The sequence below is a fragment of the Amphibalanus amphitrite genome, unplaced genomic scaffold (assembly GCF_019059575.1).
Source record: "Amphibalanus amphitrite isolate SeventyFive unplaced genomic scaffold, NRLGWU_Aamphi_draft 000910F_arrow, whole genome shotgun sequence".
NCBI lineage: Eukaryota > Metazoa > Arthropoda > Thecostraca > Balanomorpha > Balanidae > Amphibalanus > Amphibalanus amphitrite.
Window position 1 is genome coordinate 207,823 of NW_024882404.1, and position 18,947 is coordinate 226,769.

Below are 18,947 nucleotides of genomic sequence, written 5' to 3' on the forward strand. Positions count from 1 at the left end.
TTGGGTCGCTGGCATCGGCTGCATGTGTCCTGGTGCAGCTGACATGTTAACTCATCAAAGACGCAATTCTGCTGGGATTTTCAGTTTTAGACCTGAGAATTAGGGTTATATTTGATAAAATAATGGCTCTGTGTCTTTGATGTACAACTTTTCGGTCCAAAAATAAAAAGACTGATCAAAATTCAAAGCACATTAAAACATGTGGAAGTACCAAAACCACCTATGTCAGGTAACAGACCAAATCGAGTGAGCTTATAAAACGTCAAACATTGAAATTCTAACGAATGCATAGTTGAACAAACAACACAGCAAAGCGATGCTCTCAGTTGTTCCGCCAACAAAACTATAGTTATTCAATACCATACCCAGTCTCCACTTCAGATATTTATTTTTTAAATTCGGTTCGAAAGAATGAATTGGTGGTTTCGGACCAGGGTAGCACGGTGAATGGCTGTTTTTGTATATGACACCACCCAACCTCGCCTGCGTTCAGTTCACCGGTGATCGTTTTAATCCGAAGTTTTTTGTTGTTTATTGGGGCTTTATAGGGCTAGCAGACTACAAGGTCATTTTGCGCCCATTAATCAGAAGTTTTTAGCATCGCAAGTAGAAAGTGACGCGGTCGTCCCGGGTCTAGCTTGGCCCTCTCTCGCCAGTCGAATGTAATATAAAGTGTACCTTATATGTAATATGCAAGCTGAATGTGATGACGCAACGCAGACAATGTGGAGCTCCCCGGCCGCGAACTCGCAGTCATCGAGTTAGGCCACTTTCCACAACAGGCCTCAAGAAATATACAACTTCTTTGCCAGACGTAACTGCCCTCGGGACTCATTCATTACATTCTTTGACCGCCCTCCCTGGTTCTCCAGGGCAGACAGTTAACTGGTAACATCGCAACTGTACTGGATAAATTTTCGTTGGGAATGAATTTCCAGCCTGATGACCGTTAGCGTGGCCTGGCGGCGTGTCCGTCGGGACGGCCCGAGCAAAGACGACGCACTTACTGGTGGTGGTCGCAGCTCCTTGCCTTTCCCTAATTTTACCCAACTATCATTTTTATGATATTTTGACTAATAGAAGAAATCAGTGATTCTTTCCTTATATTGACAAGACCTAAGCCTACAAACAAAACAAACAAAATTCATCCTACTTTCTCCTGTCGTATATTATCGAGCGAGCGGGCGCAGCGAGCGAGCGAGCGAGTTTATCCATGATTTAACAGGAAAATATCATTCCCTACCTTCTGCGGTGCCAGCGTCGACGATGCTATAGCGCACGTGTCCGCTGTCGCCCTCGTCCAGGTCGGAGGCAGTGACGGTGATGACTGCCGTGCCCGGAAGGGCGTTCTCTGCCACCACGGCCGTGTAGCCGTCCTCGGAGAACAGGGGACGGTTGTCGTTCTCGTCGGTCACGGTCACTGTCAGCTGATGAGGGAAGGGGGCGTCAGGGGTCATAGGGGGTAGAGGAGAGCGAATTGGGCAACGGGTATCTCTAGAAATGGCTGAAGTTGGCTATTACTGTCAACTGAGTTGCGAGCGGCGGGGGGAGGTGGTGTTAGGGGAGGGGCACAGGGGCGTGAGGGGAGCCGGGCGGGGGGGGGGAGGGGAGGTCAGAAGGTAGAGAAGAGCCCGGGTGTAACGGGTATCTCTAGAGATGGCTGAAGATGCCATGGCCGTTACTGTAGGCTGGCGGGAGGGCGGGGAGGGGATAGGAGTTAGAGGGTTAGCAGATAGTCGGGGGGGGGGGGGGGGAGGCAGAAGAGAGCAATTTGGGTGGCGCGTATCTTCGAAGATGTTTGATGTTTGAAGATGCTTTATATCTGAATGGTTGCTACTTTTGTATAGAGTTTCGCTCGGTTTATCTTAAATGTTTCATCGTTGTTTATACAGGGAATTCCATGCAAACTTTATCGCATAATGTTTGACTAGTTTTATTCATTCTGACAGTTATTTCCTTGCGCCTTAAAATAGCTATTCTTATGAAAAATAAAGCAAAGGAAGGAAAAAAATAAATCTTTCAAACAATAACAGAATAAAATAATAAGCCAATAAGGCTGTTGAATTTACGGACCCCATCTTTCTTACGATAACACATAAATATCGGAATTGGTGAGCACGTCTCAAAGGCTGACTTATTTCACAGGAATATTTTTTTTTTTAGATGACCATATACCTGATGCATGACCTGATGCATGCATGACCAAGTGCCTCATCTATCCGCGCATGTTAGCACCGGCGGCTGCAGGCCGGGCCGCCCGGACCTCCGAGCGGGCCATGTGGCGGCCGGCCGACCACGTGGCGCTCGGGGCTATGCCGGCACTAGAGGTGGCAAAAGATGAAAATTTTGGGAACCAGACTCGAACCAGACCCGGCTGGACATTTCTGGAACCAGTCAGAACCGGTCTAAGTTGGAACCGGAACCAGTTGGACCCGTTCCCCAAAGGTCAATTAATACAAACTACTTGTAAGCATCATTAGCTGCATCATGTAAAAGAGCCTATTTCCCACTGGGAATACTCATGAGCTACTGTGTGCAAAGAAATATTCACTTCATTCACTTCATATTTTGCAATAATGTGTAGTGTGCAAGATGTATAGTTTATGGTAGGACCCGGTTGGACCCGTCAGAAAATTTCCAGGAACCGGTCTGGACTCATATGGGTCCAGACTGGTTCTTTGGACCGGGTCCTCGGGTCCACATTTTGCCACCTCTAGCCGGCACTGAGCTAGCTCATTGTAAGCGGCCGCGTGATTGGTTGTGTGGGCTCCTGCCCTCGGGGCGCCGGCGAGGTGACCTCAGGTCGGCGCACGGGGCTCGAGGGCCAGTTCGTTCTGGATGCTCGGCGGGGAAGTGCTCGCTGTGTGGGTGGAAGTGGTGCTCTGGCTGCGGTGTGGTGGTGGTGCACAATACAGCAAGTGAAAATATCTTAACTGGTGTGGAGAGGAGCTGGACCAGTGGCAAAAGGGACGCGACAGTGAACAGCAGCGAGTCTTCTCAGCGTGCGAGTAGCCGATCATTTCCTTTCATCCGGGACTCATAACACGGCCTCTTCCGGGGTGTGTGAGGGAGGCGGCCACAGTGTCTCGCCATCGAGTCACTGAGCTTAAACTCGTTCCCCGGGTCTTGCCATCGAGGCTCGGGTGCGGGGTCTCCGCTCAGACAGGGGTGCGACCAGCCGGCTCCGGCTAACCTTGCCATCGAGGCGCCGGAGTATCGGTTGATCTGTCCGATTACAGTGGTCTCGCCATCGAGAGGCTGGAATCGGGCAGCGGCTGGCGTCTTCCTCACCATCCTTATCTACCCATCGCTCTCCTACAGTCCTTGTCTATCATCCGGCTAAATAAGTGTCGTTGGCGTGTGAAATACCAGAGGACACGTGGCGACAGCGCAGAATAGCATTACCCAGGCAACACGTTACACTACTCCGACGAGACGAGAACAGCACAAAAACAGCACAATATTTAATTATTACGACATCCCAGGAGTATCGTAAGATGCACGAGTCATGACTGCATATAGGTACGCAAGAGAGTCGTGATGTCAACAGGTGGCATAGAGGAACCATCAATGTCGGTTAGATAGATGACTCTCCCATAGCAGTTTCGGACACTCTTATATTTCCCGTGAGCTTTCATAACTTGGCACGGAGCCTCCGGAACCGAACAGAAGATTTTTCACCTGAACGTGGGAAATTCCCATTTGAACGTGGGACATTCCTCACTGAACGAAGAACTTTGTCATCTGCACATAGGGTATTTCCACCTGAACGTAGCGCATTCCCAACTGAACGTAGGCCATTTTTACCTGAACGTAGAGTATTTCCACCTGAATGTAGGGGATTCCTAACAGGACGAATAACTTTCTCACTTGCAGTTCTCTCTCTACCCCTCCCCCCTCCCCTTCCCTGAAGGCGTTCAGCCGACCCACCTGTGCGTAGGACTTGTTTGGCGGCTCGTCGCCCGTGGGGTTATCCTGGGTCACCACGCGCAGCAGGTGCACGGGCGTCGACTCGCGGTCCAGCCGGACGCCACGTGCCACGTGCAACGTGCCGGCCACGGGCTCGATGTGGAACTGATCGGCCGTGGTGCCTGGAAAATGAAAATAGGGGGAGGGTGAGGTGTAATAGACCGATACGTCTCCCGCGTATGTGAAAATGTCACACGGTAGTCGGTACACCATGGAGTGAAGACACGCTGCCCTTGATTCGCAGGGGGTAAGATAACAATCGGCCCAACAATGTGATGAGGCTTCGAGAGTGACAATAGTAATACAGTTAGACAGTAATCCAACGCATTGGTTAATTTGAAAAAAGTTATATTTCGCCCGTGGGTAACAAGGTGATAGCTCGTGGGTGACTGGGAAGTGTGATGATAGCCAATCGGCGATTAAGGTAATTTCTCATCTAACGAATAAGTCAGTATGTTCATATGTTACTCAACAGTCAGTGATAAACCGGATAAACCTAGCTAACTCACCTGCCAGTGAGAAAGTAACATTTCCGTAGCCACTCTCCGAGTCGATATCTCGTGCCGTGATGGTCGCTATCACCGTCGGATAGTAGGTCTCTTCAGACACCTCAACCTCGTACGTCTGCAAAAGAAGTTATGATCTCGGTGAGGGGGGGGGGGGCGTGACCTCGGTGAAGGTCGTGATTGTGACCTTGGCTAGCAAAGGTCGTGACCCAGGTTATGGGAAATTGTAAGTTACGTGAACAGATGTCATGTCCCGGATAAATAATCGTACCATCAAAAACACATACGTCCCTTAATTTCTGTAAAGCACGGTTCTACAAGCCATTGAGCTCCTTCATTGTGACATGTTGCATCCTTCCTCATTCCACACTGGTCACGTGGCGAAAGCACTGATCACATATCGCCAACTCCTTACCTTCTGACCGAAGAGTGGCTGGTTGTCGTTGATATCGGTCACGGTGACCAGAACCAGCGCCTGGGAGGAGCGCTGACCAGAAACGGCACGGACACGCAGTCCAAGCGTCTGGAAAAAACAAACATATTTATAAACCACACAATTGATTATCCATAAGAAACATGGACATCTTTTAGAGCGAGCTGAAATTATTCGTCAGCTTGTTTTTTCGTTTGCAGGAGTTTTAGTTACATCATAATAAAACTACGGTAACGTTTCATTTTCAGCCTTTTACCTTATTCTCCATGGTGTCAAAGTCCAGCCGTCGGTTGATCATCACTTCGCCGACACTCTCATCCACCGAGAACCAGTCGTCGACGTCCGAGCCGGCTATCTCTTCGTACCGGGTCACAGCCTGACCTGGATGAGTCAAACGGCGGGGTCATACGGCATTAGTAGTGGGTTATTCTCAAAATGTGTATAGTAGTTCGTATTACAGTATAACCAAATTCGTGTTACAGGATTACTCATAAGTGATATGCGTTCCAGTTCACACCTTTTCTCAGCTTCCATCTTTTCTATTTGCACGGCCAAACTTCAATCTATGGAGCGTTGTAAACGGCATTGCTATTGAGCTAAAGGCTCTAAATAAGACGGCTTTTTTATTTACTGAGTAAGTATCCATGTTCCCCTCAGGCTTAGACACTCGGCGCACAGCAAAAACACCTTCCTGACAATTCACCAGCACGAATAGCCCCGCTCTAGTGAGTTCCCTAACCTGACACGGGGTCCTTTGCGCGCAGTGTGTAGATAGTTGACCCGGACTGACCCTCCTCGGGTACCGACACACCAATGACCGGGTCACTGGGCAGCCAGGGCGCCTCGAACACGGGCTTGTTGTCACTGAACGCCTGAATGAACACCGTCAACTCGGCTGGAAAAGAAGGCAGCAGCAGTAAGGACACTTGGCGTGTCGCATCCAGGCCGATGAGAGAGACAAGGCAGTGTCACTGACAGGCTTTGAAAGCAGCGCAGCGATGTGAAAGAGCATCAAACAACTGCATCATTTGTACAGACCGAATGGGCGTCAGCTTTTTGTGGTAGTGTTATTGACATCAAGAAACAAGAGACGATTGACTCACCCTATGATTATTTCTGAACATTTGATGAGCTTGTTTTTACCACGAACATCATAATTGGTTTGAGTTCATCGTTCATCGCACTTCTAGCCAGTGTATGGTAAAAAAAAAACTAGACAATTTAACGATAATCGACACATCTGTCTCTTTCTGTGTAGTCACCCAGACATCAAAAGCCAGCAGCAGCTCATCAAAACATCAAACCCAGTCATTTATTTATTATTAATTAATTTATTTATTAATCTATTTATTTTTCTATACATACAATATTCCCATCCATCATCATGGGTTTTCAGTTGAGGTGAATATGAGATGTCAAACACAATACTATGGTAAGGATACGGATAGGATGAGGGGCATTGTGGAAGGATAAGGGACATTAAAGGGACTATCCCACCTTCTAAAATGTTGTTAAAACCAGTTAAATTGTGCCCGACTTTATGGATTGGATGACCAGGAACACGGTTCTGGCATTTATTTTTCATTAAACATCTTAGGCTTCCCATATTCCAAACACAAACTTTCAAATATGTGACGTCACAGCCCAAAATTACCTCCTTCCCCAGGCCACATTACTGTCATAAAGCTGATTCTTTTTACTCTGTAGGCAGTAGGCACCACAACAAAGTTCAGACCAAGTTTTAAGCGATTTTTCAACGAACAAACCCATTTAAATCAGAATGACTAAACGAGGTGACGTCACACTAACGGTCGCTCCATGTTGAAGATAGGGCCTTGTACAAGGCCCATTTTCAAATGAAGGGAACGAATTTCTTCAACACCAAGAGGCCGCGGGGGTTGCAACCTAGATAGATAGTGGTTTCTAATCTGAACCTCGCCGCAAACTTGGCTATCTCAACTCAAACCCCATGTTAAAGGTGGGATAGTTCCTTTAACGCCATGTTGGCAGCACCCACTCTTCAGTGGCCTTATTCAGAAGCATGGGTAGGTTCTAGGAAGAGGTAGGAGCATGAGATAAAGGTAGCCGGCTATTTTTCTGAGGGGTGAGCTCTTACCCATTAACGAGTGACCCCGAGGATTGGGTAAGGGACTTTGTGAAAGCCAACCCAGTTTTTTTTTGCAAACTACAAACCAAAGCACACGGCTAACTTTGCAAACCAACAAACCTTAACTTCTTTACAAACCAGACAACTTACCCCTTCGGTATTTACCCCCAGGATAGGTGTAAAATTATATTATGTCTACGGCCACTGTCAGGCCACTGGGCACTGTACAGATACGCCAATATACCTGTGTCGGACCGCTCCCCGATCTCCGTGTTGACGTCTGTGACTCGTATCTGACAGACCAGGACGGCCGCCAGACTGTGGTCCAGCGTGGTGTTCACAGTCACCTCTCCGGTCCGGGCGTTCACGCTGGCGGAAACGGAGGTTATAGTTAAAATGGTGACTTACGGATGATTGACGGGAATTGGAGGGGAACTTTCGGGAACGTTGACCCATTGTGCAACTAAAAATAGCAAGTGCTATAATGATGTTACCGTTGGTATACGAAATCAGTTGTTTTGAAACGTATTTGCTTACTTTTCAAACAACCTGACATGCCAGTAGTTTGCAATCTACCTAGTTACGTTGCAAACTAACTGACCGTTTAGTTATGGATATTTTTGAATTGGTAAGCGCTCTAATTTGGCTTCCTTTCATTAACACGCATTATTATTATTTTTGTTAGCTAAAGTAAATAAACAACCGACACCGGAGTTGGTCTACTCACGCCAGCCACCGGCTGAAGTCGGTGACATTAGCGGGCACGGTGACACCGGCCCGGTCCCGCGCCATAATCGGTAGGACCAGCTGGTAGCGCAGTTCGGCCGTCTGGTCAAGGTCGGCCGCGGCGACGGTCACCACAGAGCGACCCGGCTGGGAAGAAAGGGGGGGGGGGGGCATTACAGAAGGCGATCTGGCTGAGGAAAGGGAGCGTGGGGAGGTCATTAAACAGCTGCCTAGCTTGGAAGGGCAGTCTGGGGAAGGGAGAGGGCACCACAGAACGACCCGGCTGGGGAGGAGAAGGGGAGAGGTCATTTACTCCTCACAAAATGACACGGTTGTGTACAAGGTCATTTCAGAGCGACCTGGCTGGGGCTAGGGGATAGTTTTATTGTGTCTTGTTTCTTTTTTATTTTATTTTTGATATGTCACCGTCAGGCCGGTGGGGAACCCCATGGAGTGCAGGTTGTAGTGATTATTACTAAGTGACCCGGCAGGAAAGGAGTGCAAGGAGCAGGTGATTGAAAAGGTTGCCTGTTCGAGGAAAGCGATGGATTAGGGCGACAGTGCAGGCTGCAGAGGTCAAAAGTGTAACAGGGAACAGCTACGGCTAGACAGAGGCGCCGGAAAGAAAAAGAGCGGAGAGAGTGACAGGGGGTGGAGAGAGGACTGCAGGGGTAGGAGCGAGGGAGGGAGCCAATATTGTGACTTGGACTCTTATATAACAAAAATCCACATCACCATGTAATTAGCGAGTTCTCGGAAAATGACAGGCGGATGAAAGCGAATGCATCATCCCGGACTTGCGGAACAACGGGCCTCCACTTCAGCTAAGAAGAACAAAAACTAATTAAAGGTCAAATTTGATCTCGTGTTACCCATCCATTTGATCCACCATATTAGTTATTACATCCCACGAACAAGCAGTTCAATGTCACCCATTGACAAATCAACATCAAATACGACTAGTGCTCACTTTCCACCCAGACACCGTATCATTTACTCCATTTACTCCAACCGGACACACGAAAACATCACATCAAACAATCACATCATAGTGTATAACTGCCTTACATCACCCCTAGCCACCAAACACCACTACCTACACACTGAAAGTATTCTCATCGCTCATTGCACGTTGCTACCCGCGATGATTCCATCCATTAACCCCTCCCCCATTAAACCCCACGCCTGCTTTTAGTTCACTCCCCATAAAGCACCTGGAGTTCACTCACCTGTGAATTTTCCGGCACATATTCCACGTAGGAGTTGGGCTCAAAGCGCGGCGGTGAGTCGTTGATATCCCCGACTGTAATGGTGACCTGTGCGGTGCCCGTTTTCCTCGGTTGACCTCGGTCAACGGCGTGGATGATGAGGTCGTACTCGGGCTGACCTCCACGTTCCAGGTCCAGCACTGCTCCTGGGCGAGAGGTCATGGGTCAGGTCAGGGGAAGGTCACGGTCAGCTCACTAGCCAGTGAGGCGCGTGTTGGGGCGACAGACGAGCGAGCGAGAGCCACCCTGCATGTGGCATAAGTGTGGACTGTGAAGTGAGGCCTCGAAATGACTTATGCCGGGGCATCCTTCAACCAGGAGCTACAGGCGTGTAGCTTCAGCCCGAAAGTATTTCAGTCCCAAGTCACTCGCGTTACGGAATATTTCCCAGTAATGCGTGGGTTAACCACCAACCTTCTCTCCTCAGTTCTCATGCATATTTCCAAGAGGCCAGTCGACCTGCCTTGATCTCTAAACAGACCCACGTGCGAACCCTCCCTGATTCCCAGAGCCCAACCCCAAACTTCTCCAACATCCGACAAACCCTGCGTACCTTCCCTCACGGATATCTCTCCTCGCCCGTTAATCTGAAAAGTATCGGCAGCTCCCTCCTGCAGATAATACGCCAGCTCGGCATCAGAGGCGTCGGGATCATTGGCGGAGACACGAAGCACGCGCTGACCCGCCGACGCCGTCTCGTTGATGGATGCCGAGTAGGGCGATGAGCGGAAGATGGGAGCTTCGTTGGAGTCGCGACCGACCACCACAAACACACTGTGGGCAGGGGGAGGGAAGGGAAGCTGTAAGGCTTGGTACTAAGTATAGAGCATGATTGGCTCACGCTAGAGTTCTGACAATCGGTTATTGCAGCAGTGATGCAATAAATGTACGCATCGGTGGTAGATAAGTCTGACGTTTTTATTATATCATAATCTTACCAGTGGCACATACGCGGAATAAATCGCACGTTGATCGTCTTATGCAAGCGCAAGAAAAAGTGCATATCAAATACAGCTATCATCTCTCTCTCAAACAAAAAACTGGCTCTATTATGATTAGACACAATCGGCTTATGAATTTGGCAAGAATAAAACCACACAACATACGCATTATTTATTACCCATTATGTGATCCTAATGGACCCTGATGTGATTTTCCGCTGAATCTCCCACTCGAATAAACTGTCCGATAATATCGTTTATTTATAATTTGTTCTAAGGTGATCTTTGGGTGCGGGAACTGCTGGGGAAGTGACGGGAGTTCCCCGTGAATAGCTTTCCGCTTCTCTGATGCATCCAAGCCTACACAAAGAAGATGTTTTGTAGCGGCATCCGTTAAGTTTTTCATTTATGTCCATTATTCCAGTCCAACAATTTGGAACAGAATGGAATGACTCGTTCTCATTGTTGACTACCGTGTGCTGTGCTCTACATAGCTGACAAACAACTCCTCGTGCTGTTTTCTTCTTACCATCCCCGCGGCGAAAGTCACTTACCGCACGTTACTGCTGAGAGGAGGCTGACCACTGTCCGTGGCTTCAATGACCAGGTCAAACCGGCCACTGGCAGTGTCACTGTGCCGCACGGCGCGTGCCACAGTGACCTGACCCGAGGTCGGGTCAACGGCGAATGTAGCGTTGAGGTTACCCTCGATGATTGCGTAAGTGACGGCTGATTGACCATCCTCGTCAGCGTCAGTTGCCTGGGGAGGGATGGGTCAGGTCAGTCAGGTCATCCAGGTCAAATCGAGTGTGCCTGATCGGATCAGGTCAGGCCAGGCCAGGTCAGGTCAGTCAGGTCCTGACCTGACTGACCTTGTGCTTGGAAACTCGGGAGAGGTTTGGTTCGGAGAGGAGAGGTTTGCAGAGGTTTGCACTCGAGATTGAGTTATTGTAAAAGTGAATTAAAAGTGAATTGTATGGGTTGAACGATAATTTTGCTATCGTGGAAACATGATGTCTTCACAGTATTTCATAGAACATCCAGCATATTTTTTGATGTAAGTTATTTTTTGTGCAGGTTTACTACTTTCGATTCAAGTGTCGCTACTTTATCCTGGTGTTAGGTAATCTTCGCAATTTTCTTAACATAAGGTAGGGTGTTGTAAGATAATCAGACTGGGAATAACCACCCCAAAAGGCTAAAACTCACAAAAGGCATGATTTCGAGAATCTCAAAAGCCAAACCCTTGTGCTAGCACCACACAAGACTATTATAAAAACGACCAGGGGCAGATCAGAGGGAGATTATCTTCAAACACGAACGCTTCTTTCATTTCGTCCGAAGCGGGTATTAGTTTGTCTCATAATTAAGTCCTTTAATTTATAATGGACTTCAGTCTTCAAACTACTTGCCCTGCAGCACTCTACACAGTGTTGATACCTTCAATATAAAAACATTAGAAAAGCGCACATAAGCTATCTTGAAATTATTTTCTTTCAAAGAAATCCCACGCTTCGAATGACTTGCAACTACAACACTTACATAAGTTATAGCATTTGAAGCTTTGGTGGATCAATCGAAATCCAGCAACACAGAGACCATCAACGACAAACTCGTTTAAGTTTTGAGGCAAAGATGGACTTTAATGATCAGAGAACGTCTAACGTACAGATAAATTGAACATTATGTGCAGTTGCGCGCAATTCACAGACCATTGCCGATATAAAAATTAAAAAGCATCAGGCACAGCCGGAGAGACAAGTTACATTTGTCAGTGAAACACGAGCAGCTAGAAATAAATATGAACGCATGTGCACAGGTACTATCAAATTCTTTCATGCTATTTGCAGTGCACTGATTTCAATTTACTACAATAAATATTTAATTACTTTAGCATGCTCACTGGCACGGTCATCAGATGGTCTGCCGAGATATATCATCCTTTTGGTTTTGGTATTACCGTTGTGACATGCTTGCATACACAGGAACATGTCAAAAACAGCCCAACATCCATTTTATCATTCATAGGGGAAGTTGGGGGAACGCCGAATACTTTTTTTCTGACGCCCGTAGCACGCAAGGTAGACAACATAAGCTATTCTTGTTGGCGTCATTCGAGAGGCCAATCTTTTGCCTTTCATACATACCAGGCGCATTTGATGAATTCGCATACCGTTAAGCGCACAAACTAAAAATATCAAAGAAGTGACTTTTTCGGCGTTGCCCCGGACTGCGGGGAAAGCCGAAAATGGGAGAAATGATCTACGGGGAATGCCGACATTGATGTTTTGCCACTTTATCTCAAACTTTATCCAGAATTTATCAAAGCTGACACGCGCTTTAAGAGCTTGAGGACGCTTGGTGCACACTGGAAGTTATAATTGTGTGATATAATAAGAAAATGCCAGGTAAATAATTCCTTATAGGTAACAGGCCGTTGTGTCGGTTGAAAGTGTAATTTGTGTGACTAAAAATTCGCGTTGCTATTCTACAGCAGTAAAGTCCACGTAGCGTGCTTTAACGTGCGTAATTGCACGTTTTCGGCATTACCCCAGCCAGCCATACTTTCATTTGCAGGCCCATAACTTTTCAACGTGCCGTATAAATTTCAAATAGGCAGCACACTTATGCAAAGACATGCTGAAGATTAATTGACCGAATTGGCCAGACAAACGGTAGCATAATGAGTACGAAATGCAGCTTCAAAGGCGCATGTAGTACAAGGAACGCGTACCTTGAAAACGCTCTTGGCGCCCTCACAGCCGAAGTATTCCGAATGACGACTCGTAACGAGCATGCGATAATTGTAGTCACTTAAGCTTCAGAGCATCACTGACAAGTGGCATCCATGTCTTACGGTTTTCGAAATATCTCGAATTTCGGCTTTGCCCCAACTCCGGCATTGCCCCAACTTCCCCTAATCCATTCATTCGAACTAGAGGTGGCAAAATGTGGACCCGAGGACCCGGTCCAAAGAACCAGTCTGGACCCATATGAGTCCAGACCGGTTCCTGGAAATTTTCTGACGGGTCCAACCGGGTCCTACCATAAACTATACATCTTGCACACTACACATTATTGCAAAATATGAAGTGAATGAAGTGAATATTTCTTTGCACACAGTAGCTCATGAGTATTCCCAGTGGGAAATAGGCTCTTTTACATGATGCAGCTAATGATGCTTACAAGTAGTTTGTATTAATTGACCTTTGGGGAACGGGTCCAACTGGTTCCGGTTCCAACTTAGACCGGTTCTGACTGGTTCCAGAAATGTCCAGCCGGGTCTGGTTCGAGTCTGGTTCCCAAAATTTTCATCTTTTGCCACCTCTAATTCGAACTCATTTATTTTACACTCACACATTCGAGTTCCCTCACTCTCACAACGTCACGTGTCTCACCTTGACGTAAAAGTCGGGGAAGAAGGCATCACTCCCGTCCTCCAGCGTTCTCCTGTACTCCCTCTCGGCGAACTGGGGTCGGTTGTCATTCACATCCGTCACGTCCACAAAGACCGAGGCCGTGGAGGTTCGGTTGCCGCCGTCACGTGCCACCACGGTCAGCGCGTAGCTGGGGACACGGTGAGTGGTCAGTAACGGGAGAGTGTGGGTTCGATTCTGAGCAGAGGAAGATGCTTTGTAGTTTCTGTTGGTGTCTGAGTTTATATATGAGAGTATTTTTTTTTGTGTGCAGATTTAACCCTCGCATGTGTGCGGCGTTTGCCAGCTTCTAATGTGTGTGTGGGGGGGGGGGGGTCGGTTGGACCCCCCTTGCCGTTTGGCCCCTGATCGAGCTAGAGCTTCGCGGAAAAAACGAGCGTGTTGCCCGTGACGAGAGGAAGCCGATGATACCCAATTTTAAGGTCCTAGGTCATTGGTTGACCTTCCAGGTCAGGTCAATGACCCAAAGTCGGGAAAATCGGGACCTGTTAGAAAGTCGTAAAGTGTGGCTGCTAAGGGGTTTTTCGGGGTGCTGATCACGAATATCGTGTTAGTTTTGATCACAGATGATGTCTTTAAGCATTTAGACCAGGTCGGGTCAGGTCAGGTCAGGTCAACCAGTAGGCGTCGTGACGGGTATTCGTAGTACGTGTCAACCGCCTCTGACAGCTTCGTAACATGTTACGAAGGCACCAAAACTACTTCGTAAATGTTCAAATGGTTGCTAAATTCGAATTCAGCTCCAAAAACTAGCCTAGAAACATGTACATCTCGAAAAAGTGAACCGAGGTCACCCGAGGTCACCAAAGGTCAATAACCTGACCTGACCTTCAGGTGACCTTGACACCCACCCTAATGCATGGAACCAACATCAAATCACATGTTTGAGCGTTTGAAACCACGAAAAGCTTGCAAACGCGCGGCTAATGCGAGCCGACATACGCAGAATCGCGATTCCGGCCAAACATGGTCTCGGAAAAGAGGTCACAGGTCAAAGGTCATTTGGGTCAGGGTCATGAAATTTTCAGGGTAGGTGTAAAATTGATGAATGTGAGGGTACTGAAAGTTTCGTCGCGATCAGCCGCTTTTTACGCGAGTTATTCGCGAAAAACCATGGGGGGTCCATCCGACCCCCCCCTACACATGCGAGGGTTAACACGCAATGTATTTCTTTTGATTATAAGCGTGATGTACTTAAACTGAGTTTAAAAGTTATATTTGCTCTGCACGCTCATTTTGTCCTGGCCCGTTTATGGAACTTTGTCAATCGAGGACCCTTGCCATGAAACCCCCTCTTTTTGTGACTTTTTCAGTAATGTGAAGAATAAAAACTTTTTTTTTCATCGGTTTCCATCGGTTGTTGGCATAACATCAAAATGGCATATTGCTCGCGCACTCATGCTGTCCCAGATGCTTTATGTCATCAGCCTGAGGGTATCACGCGACCCATGTCTGTATTACGACTCACAACCTCACCTCTTCTGGTCCTCATAGTCGAGGCACGGCACGAACGTGCACTGTCCGACGCTCAGCTGACCGGTGACCTTGTTCACGTGGAACCTCTCTGCTCCGAATCCCCTCAGGCGGTAGTGCACCGCACCCAGCTGACCGCTGTCCCGGTCACGTGCCGTGACGTCACCGAGCACGTGACCGGCGGCCGCGTCCTCCGGCACGGAGAAACTGCCGGAGATAGGACATTGGTCATTGGTTGGTCAGAGAAGCGAATAATCAAAGTCATTGGAGTTTTGATCATTGACCTGACTCTCCGCCCAGTGTTGGCTGTTGCAACAATTGGCAGATTCTTCATTTTAGACAATAGTTTTGCCTGTTGTTGCCACACTGGACAGAGACAAACTGCACGCAAATAAATAAATCAAACAGCAACTAAACCGAACTCGACTCACCTGAACGAATCCCGGTCAAACTCTGGCGCGTTGTCATTAGCATCAGTGACGAGTACGGTGACTGTGGCAGAGACCTCGGCCTTGCCCTGGGAGGCGACCACGGCAAACACGAACTGGCGCTCCGTCTCCTGCTCGTAGTTTAGTCTGTGGACGCCGGGGGAGGGGGACAGGTAGGTCATAGAGGTCAGAGGGGGCAGGTAGGTTAGATGAGGTCATACGGTAAGAGGGGATGTGTAGGTAAGATGAGGTCAGATAAGGTCAAGCGGGTCAGAGGGGTAGGTAGGTCAGATGAGGTTAGATTAGGTCATAAGGGTTAGAGGCGATGGCTAGGTTACTGGTCAGATCAAAGTTCAAGCGGGTCAGAGAGGGTAGGTACTATGAAGGTCAGACAGGGTAGAGTGGAATAAATATGGTGCAGGCATGTCCTTGAGGGTAGGAAGGTCAAATAAGGTCACACGGATAAGATGGGGTCACAAGTCATATCGGTCGTGGGTCAGGAAAGGTCATTTAGGATGGGGTCACGTGGGGCATGAAAGGTCAAACGTTGGGGTTTTGAGAATGGGGCGATAGAATTAACGGAGAAAAGTAAGAAAAAATGAAAGAAAAAGTAATAGATAATAGTGGAAGATCCCAGGCAGGGATAACAAAGTTCAGCAACCAGAGGGACTAAGATGAAAGAAGAGCATTCAGGAAATTGGTTCGCTCGTGAGCAGCAAGTCACATAAAACAAGCGCGGATGTTGGCGGAAAAAGTGAAACTCATTAGGTGTCAGACATGTTATACCTGTACTGTAACACCGAGAGGTTCGCTCAACCATAATTGATTTTGCCATCAGGTTACATGCTTGCCGTGTTGCTCATATCGCGCCCATAATTAAAACCACTGGTATAGGTTTCGTCGTGAAAACCCTTAAGCCTATCGGTGTGACCCCAATCCCGTGGTGAAAATTCCAAGCAGTCAGATATAATTGGGAGGCAAAAGTGTGGTAATGAGACGCCGAACCTATCACCATGAGGTCCCTAATAACTTGACCCGAAGTCGCTGTGAATGAAACGAACGTTACGATATGAATATTTAATGTTAAAGTTCATCTGCCATAGTGGACGGACAGAGTATATTTTCATACTGTATATTTATTTATTTTATCATAAATTTAAAACAAAAATATTTGCTTAATTATGAGTTGTATGTGCGCGACCCTGCGTTGACCTCTTACCTGGACGAGTCGGTGACTTTGATCAGAACGGGGGTGCGTCCGGCAGCTGAGGTGGGAAATATGTCAAACACGCCCTCACTGGCCTGGACGTCCCTCAGTCGCAGGTCAAACTGAGACCCGGCGCCCTCGTCCGAGTCGGAGACCAGCATCTCCAGACCAGGGAGAGGGGTGCCGTTCGCTGGGGGTAAAGGGGGGGGGGGGAGATAAAGAGTCAGAGATGTATGAATTGTCGAATAATCATTGGTTAGCCAAAAATACGTTTAGCGATAATTATCAAATGCATAGTGTGTGAAAAAAAACTTTGTCATGGTACTTAACCCGTTGATAAATTGGTAAGATTTATATCAGCATTTTGTCATGATTTCAAATGAGCAAAAATAATTTTCATTTGGCGTAATGCTACTGTAAAGAAACATAAACGGTGAACTTTATAAAAACGCGAGCGACCAGCCCAGCCGTGTCAGATCCTCGCGCCGTTATGAGCGCTATCTCATCCGCTGCTCACCAGTATCCTCCGGTATGAAGACGAGGAACTGGTTCTTGTTGAAGACGGGCAGCTGGTCGTCCTCGTCTGTGACCACCACGGTGACGTTGGTGACCACTTTCTCTCCCACGCCGCCCTCGGGAACCACTTCTTCGGCCTGGGTGGAGGACAAGAACGCGATAGTTGTGAGGGTTCATAATGAGAGATAAGAGGGCGATATTTGTTACGTTCCTGAGTGGAAGACATGGTTGAGCGATCTTTGGAAAGTTCCTGAGTGGGAGACAAGTGAGGGGTATTTGTGAGGTTCTTGAGTGGAAGACGCGGGTAGGCGATGTTTGTAAGGTTCCTCGTCACCAATCATCTTATGTTTAAACAGGTTGACTTTAATTTTAGTTCAAAAGCTATGTCAATCACTCACATTTCTCTGCATCGGATCACCCTTCCTTTCAAGTTTTGTAAAAATATAATACCGGAGTAGGTAAGTGAAACACGTAGCTTCACGGCATATTAATTTAAGCAAGACAGACAGCCAAAGACAGAGACGAAGAGAGAGAGAGAGAGAGAGAGAGAGAGAGAGAGAGAGAGAGAGAGAGAGAGAGAGAGAGAGAGACCGCCATACCACGTCTATGATGCAAGAACATCCTTTTTTCCTATTGAGTGCATCCTAACCATGTTTCCCAACAGGCCAAAAGCCACGCGTTCGATCCGGATTCCACCTGTGCAGGCAGCGACGCTGTCTAGGTTTGTCACTTTCGTGATAAGTCTGACGCCGCCCCCCACGGGTGTACGTTCGTCATCAATAATTCTCTCAGTTCTGGCAAACTCATCTGACGTCTGGCACAGGCCCGTTGGGTATTGACAGAGCCTTCGCTCTGCTGCGCCTCGAATGTCGACAATTGCGCCACCCGAGGGGCTATGTCGCACTGTCTGGACACTAGAGGTGGCGCAAGGAGACAAAGGAGGCGGGGTGTAAAGGTATTTCCATTTTATAAATGCGATTTGGGAGGTACCTACTCCAGTCGTCCAAGCATTAATTACCATGAGTTTTTGGAAGAGCTGTCATTCTTAATAACACCTTGCTTTCATTAATGCTTCATTGGATTATTGTCAATGCGATAAATTCGTGGATGTGATAAATGAAAGTACTTTGATTGGATTCGCAGCAGAGTTGTCTGACTATTCATCAGCATATTGCGATTCCTGCAAAAGGTAATATTGACACACTCGCCCTCCTTCCTCGGATGCATTGCCTACCAACATGACTTCGGACTTATTTGTCATTTGACACGGCAAAAGCAATAACGCAAATCCAATGCTCGTGAAATGAATGTTTAGCTATAATAGAAGATTCACTTTGAAAGTGAGGGCAACAAGCCGAAAAAAAACTCTAATTACCTTGTGATGTTAAAAATGTTTCAAACATCATAATGGTTGATGTTTTTTAAGATCATAATGTGTTTTAAAATTGTGACAAAGTAATAAATATCGGTCGAACGCCTCAAACCGCTTCGTTGACATTGTAACTGCAGTAAAGATTAGTTACACAACTTTTTCAGAATGAGTGTATGCCGGAATTGTGACTAAATGATAGCAAATAGGGCGACGGCTCTTTGCCGAGCGTTTACAAATTGTTCAGTAGTAATACGATTTATAGTACCAAGAAGAAACTATTCATACGGTTCTCACCTCGAGGTGAAACTGGTAAAGTCCCACGTTTCGAAGAATATCGGGGTTTTCTCTGTCCAGTGTGGTATTCCCTGTGATCAGTTTTGTACTGTATGCACCATTTGGTCCTGAAAAAGAAACAAAGTGGCTTCAAATGTAACGCAATTGCCGGGGAAGCCGCGAAACATGGAGGTAGGTAAGTGCCACATCTCATATCATGGGTGCTCGACGATTATGAAGGTACCTGCATGTTTTTTAGACATTGCAGCATGCGTGACCTCAAATATCGTC

General features: G+C 47.4%; 1 protein-coding gene across 1 annotated transcript in view; it reads right to left on the bottom strand.

Annotated features, from left to right (window-relative positions):
• Window positions 1–18,947, bottom strand: part of LOC122367951 (cadherin-23-like) — a 56,373-nt gene that overhangs the window by 17,768 nt on the left and 19,658 nt on the right. The window contains exons 10-26 of the mRNA XM_043341505.1: window positions 18,678–18,784; window positions 17,013–17,148; window positions 16,508–16,685; window positions 15,292–15,435; window positions 14,864–15,067; window positions 13,349–13,517; window positions 10,505–10,710; window positions 9,563–9,783; window positions 8,971–9,155; window positions 7,743–7,888; window positions 7,260–7,384; window positions 5,648–5,803; window positions 5,165–5,289; window positions 4,891–4,998; window positions 4,479–4,593; window positions 3,931–4,091; window positions 1,244–1,427 (exon numbers count right to left, since the gene is read on the bottom strand). Of these exons, the coding sequence (XP_043197440.1) occupies window positions 1,244–1,427; window positions 3,931–4,091; window positions 4,479–4,593; window positions 4,891–4,998; window positions 5,165–5,289; window positions 5,648–5,803; window positions 7,260–7,384; window positions 7,743–7,888; window positions 8,971–9,155; window positions 9,563–9,783; window positions 10,505–10,710; window positions 13,349–13,517; window positions 14,864–15,067; window positions 15,292–15,435; window positions 16,508–16,685; window positions 17,013–17,148; window positions 18,678–18,784 (2,670 nt within the window). The remainder of the gene's footprint in view (window positions 1–1,243; window positions 1,428–3,930; window positions 4,092–4,478; window positions 4,594–4,890; window positions 4,999–5,164; window positions 5,290–5,647; window positions 5,804–7,259; window positions 7,385–7,742; window positions 7,889–8,970; window positions 9,156–9,562; window positions 9,784–10,504; window positions 10,711–13,348; window positions 13,518–14,863; window positions 15,068–15,291; window positions 15,436–16,507; window positions 16,686–17,012; window positions 17,149–18,677; window positions 18,785–18,947) is intronic.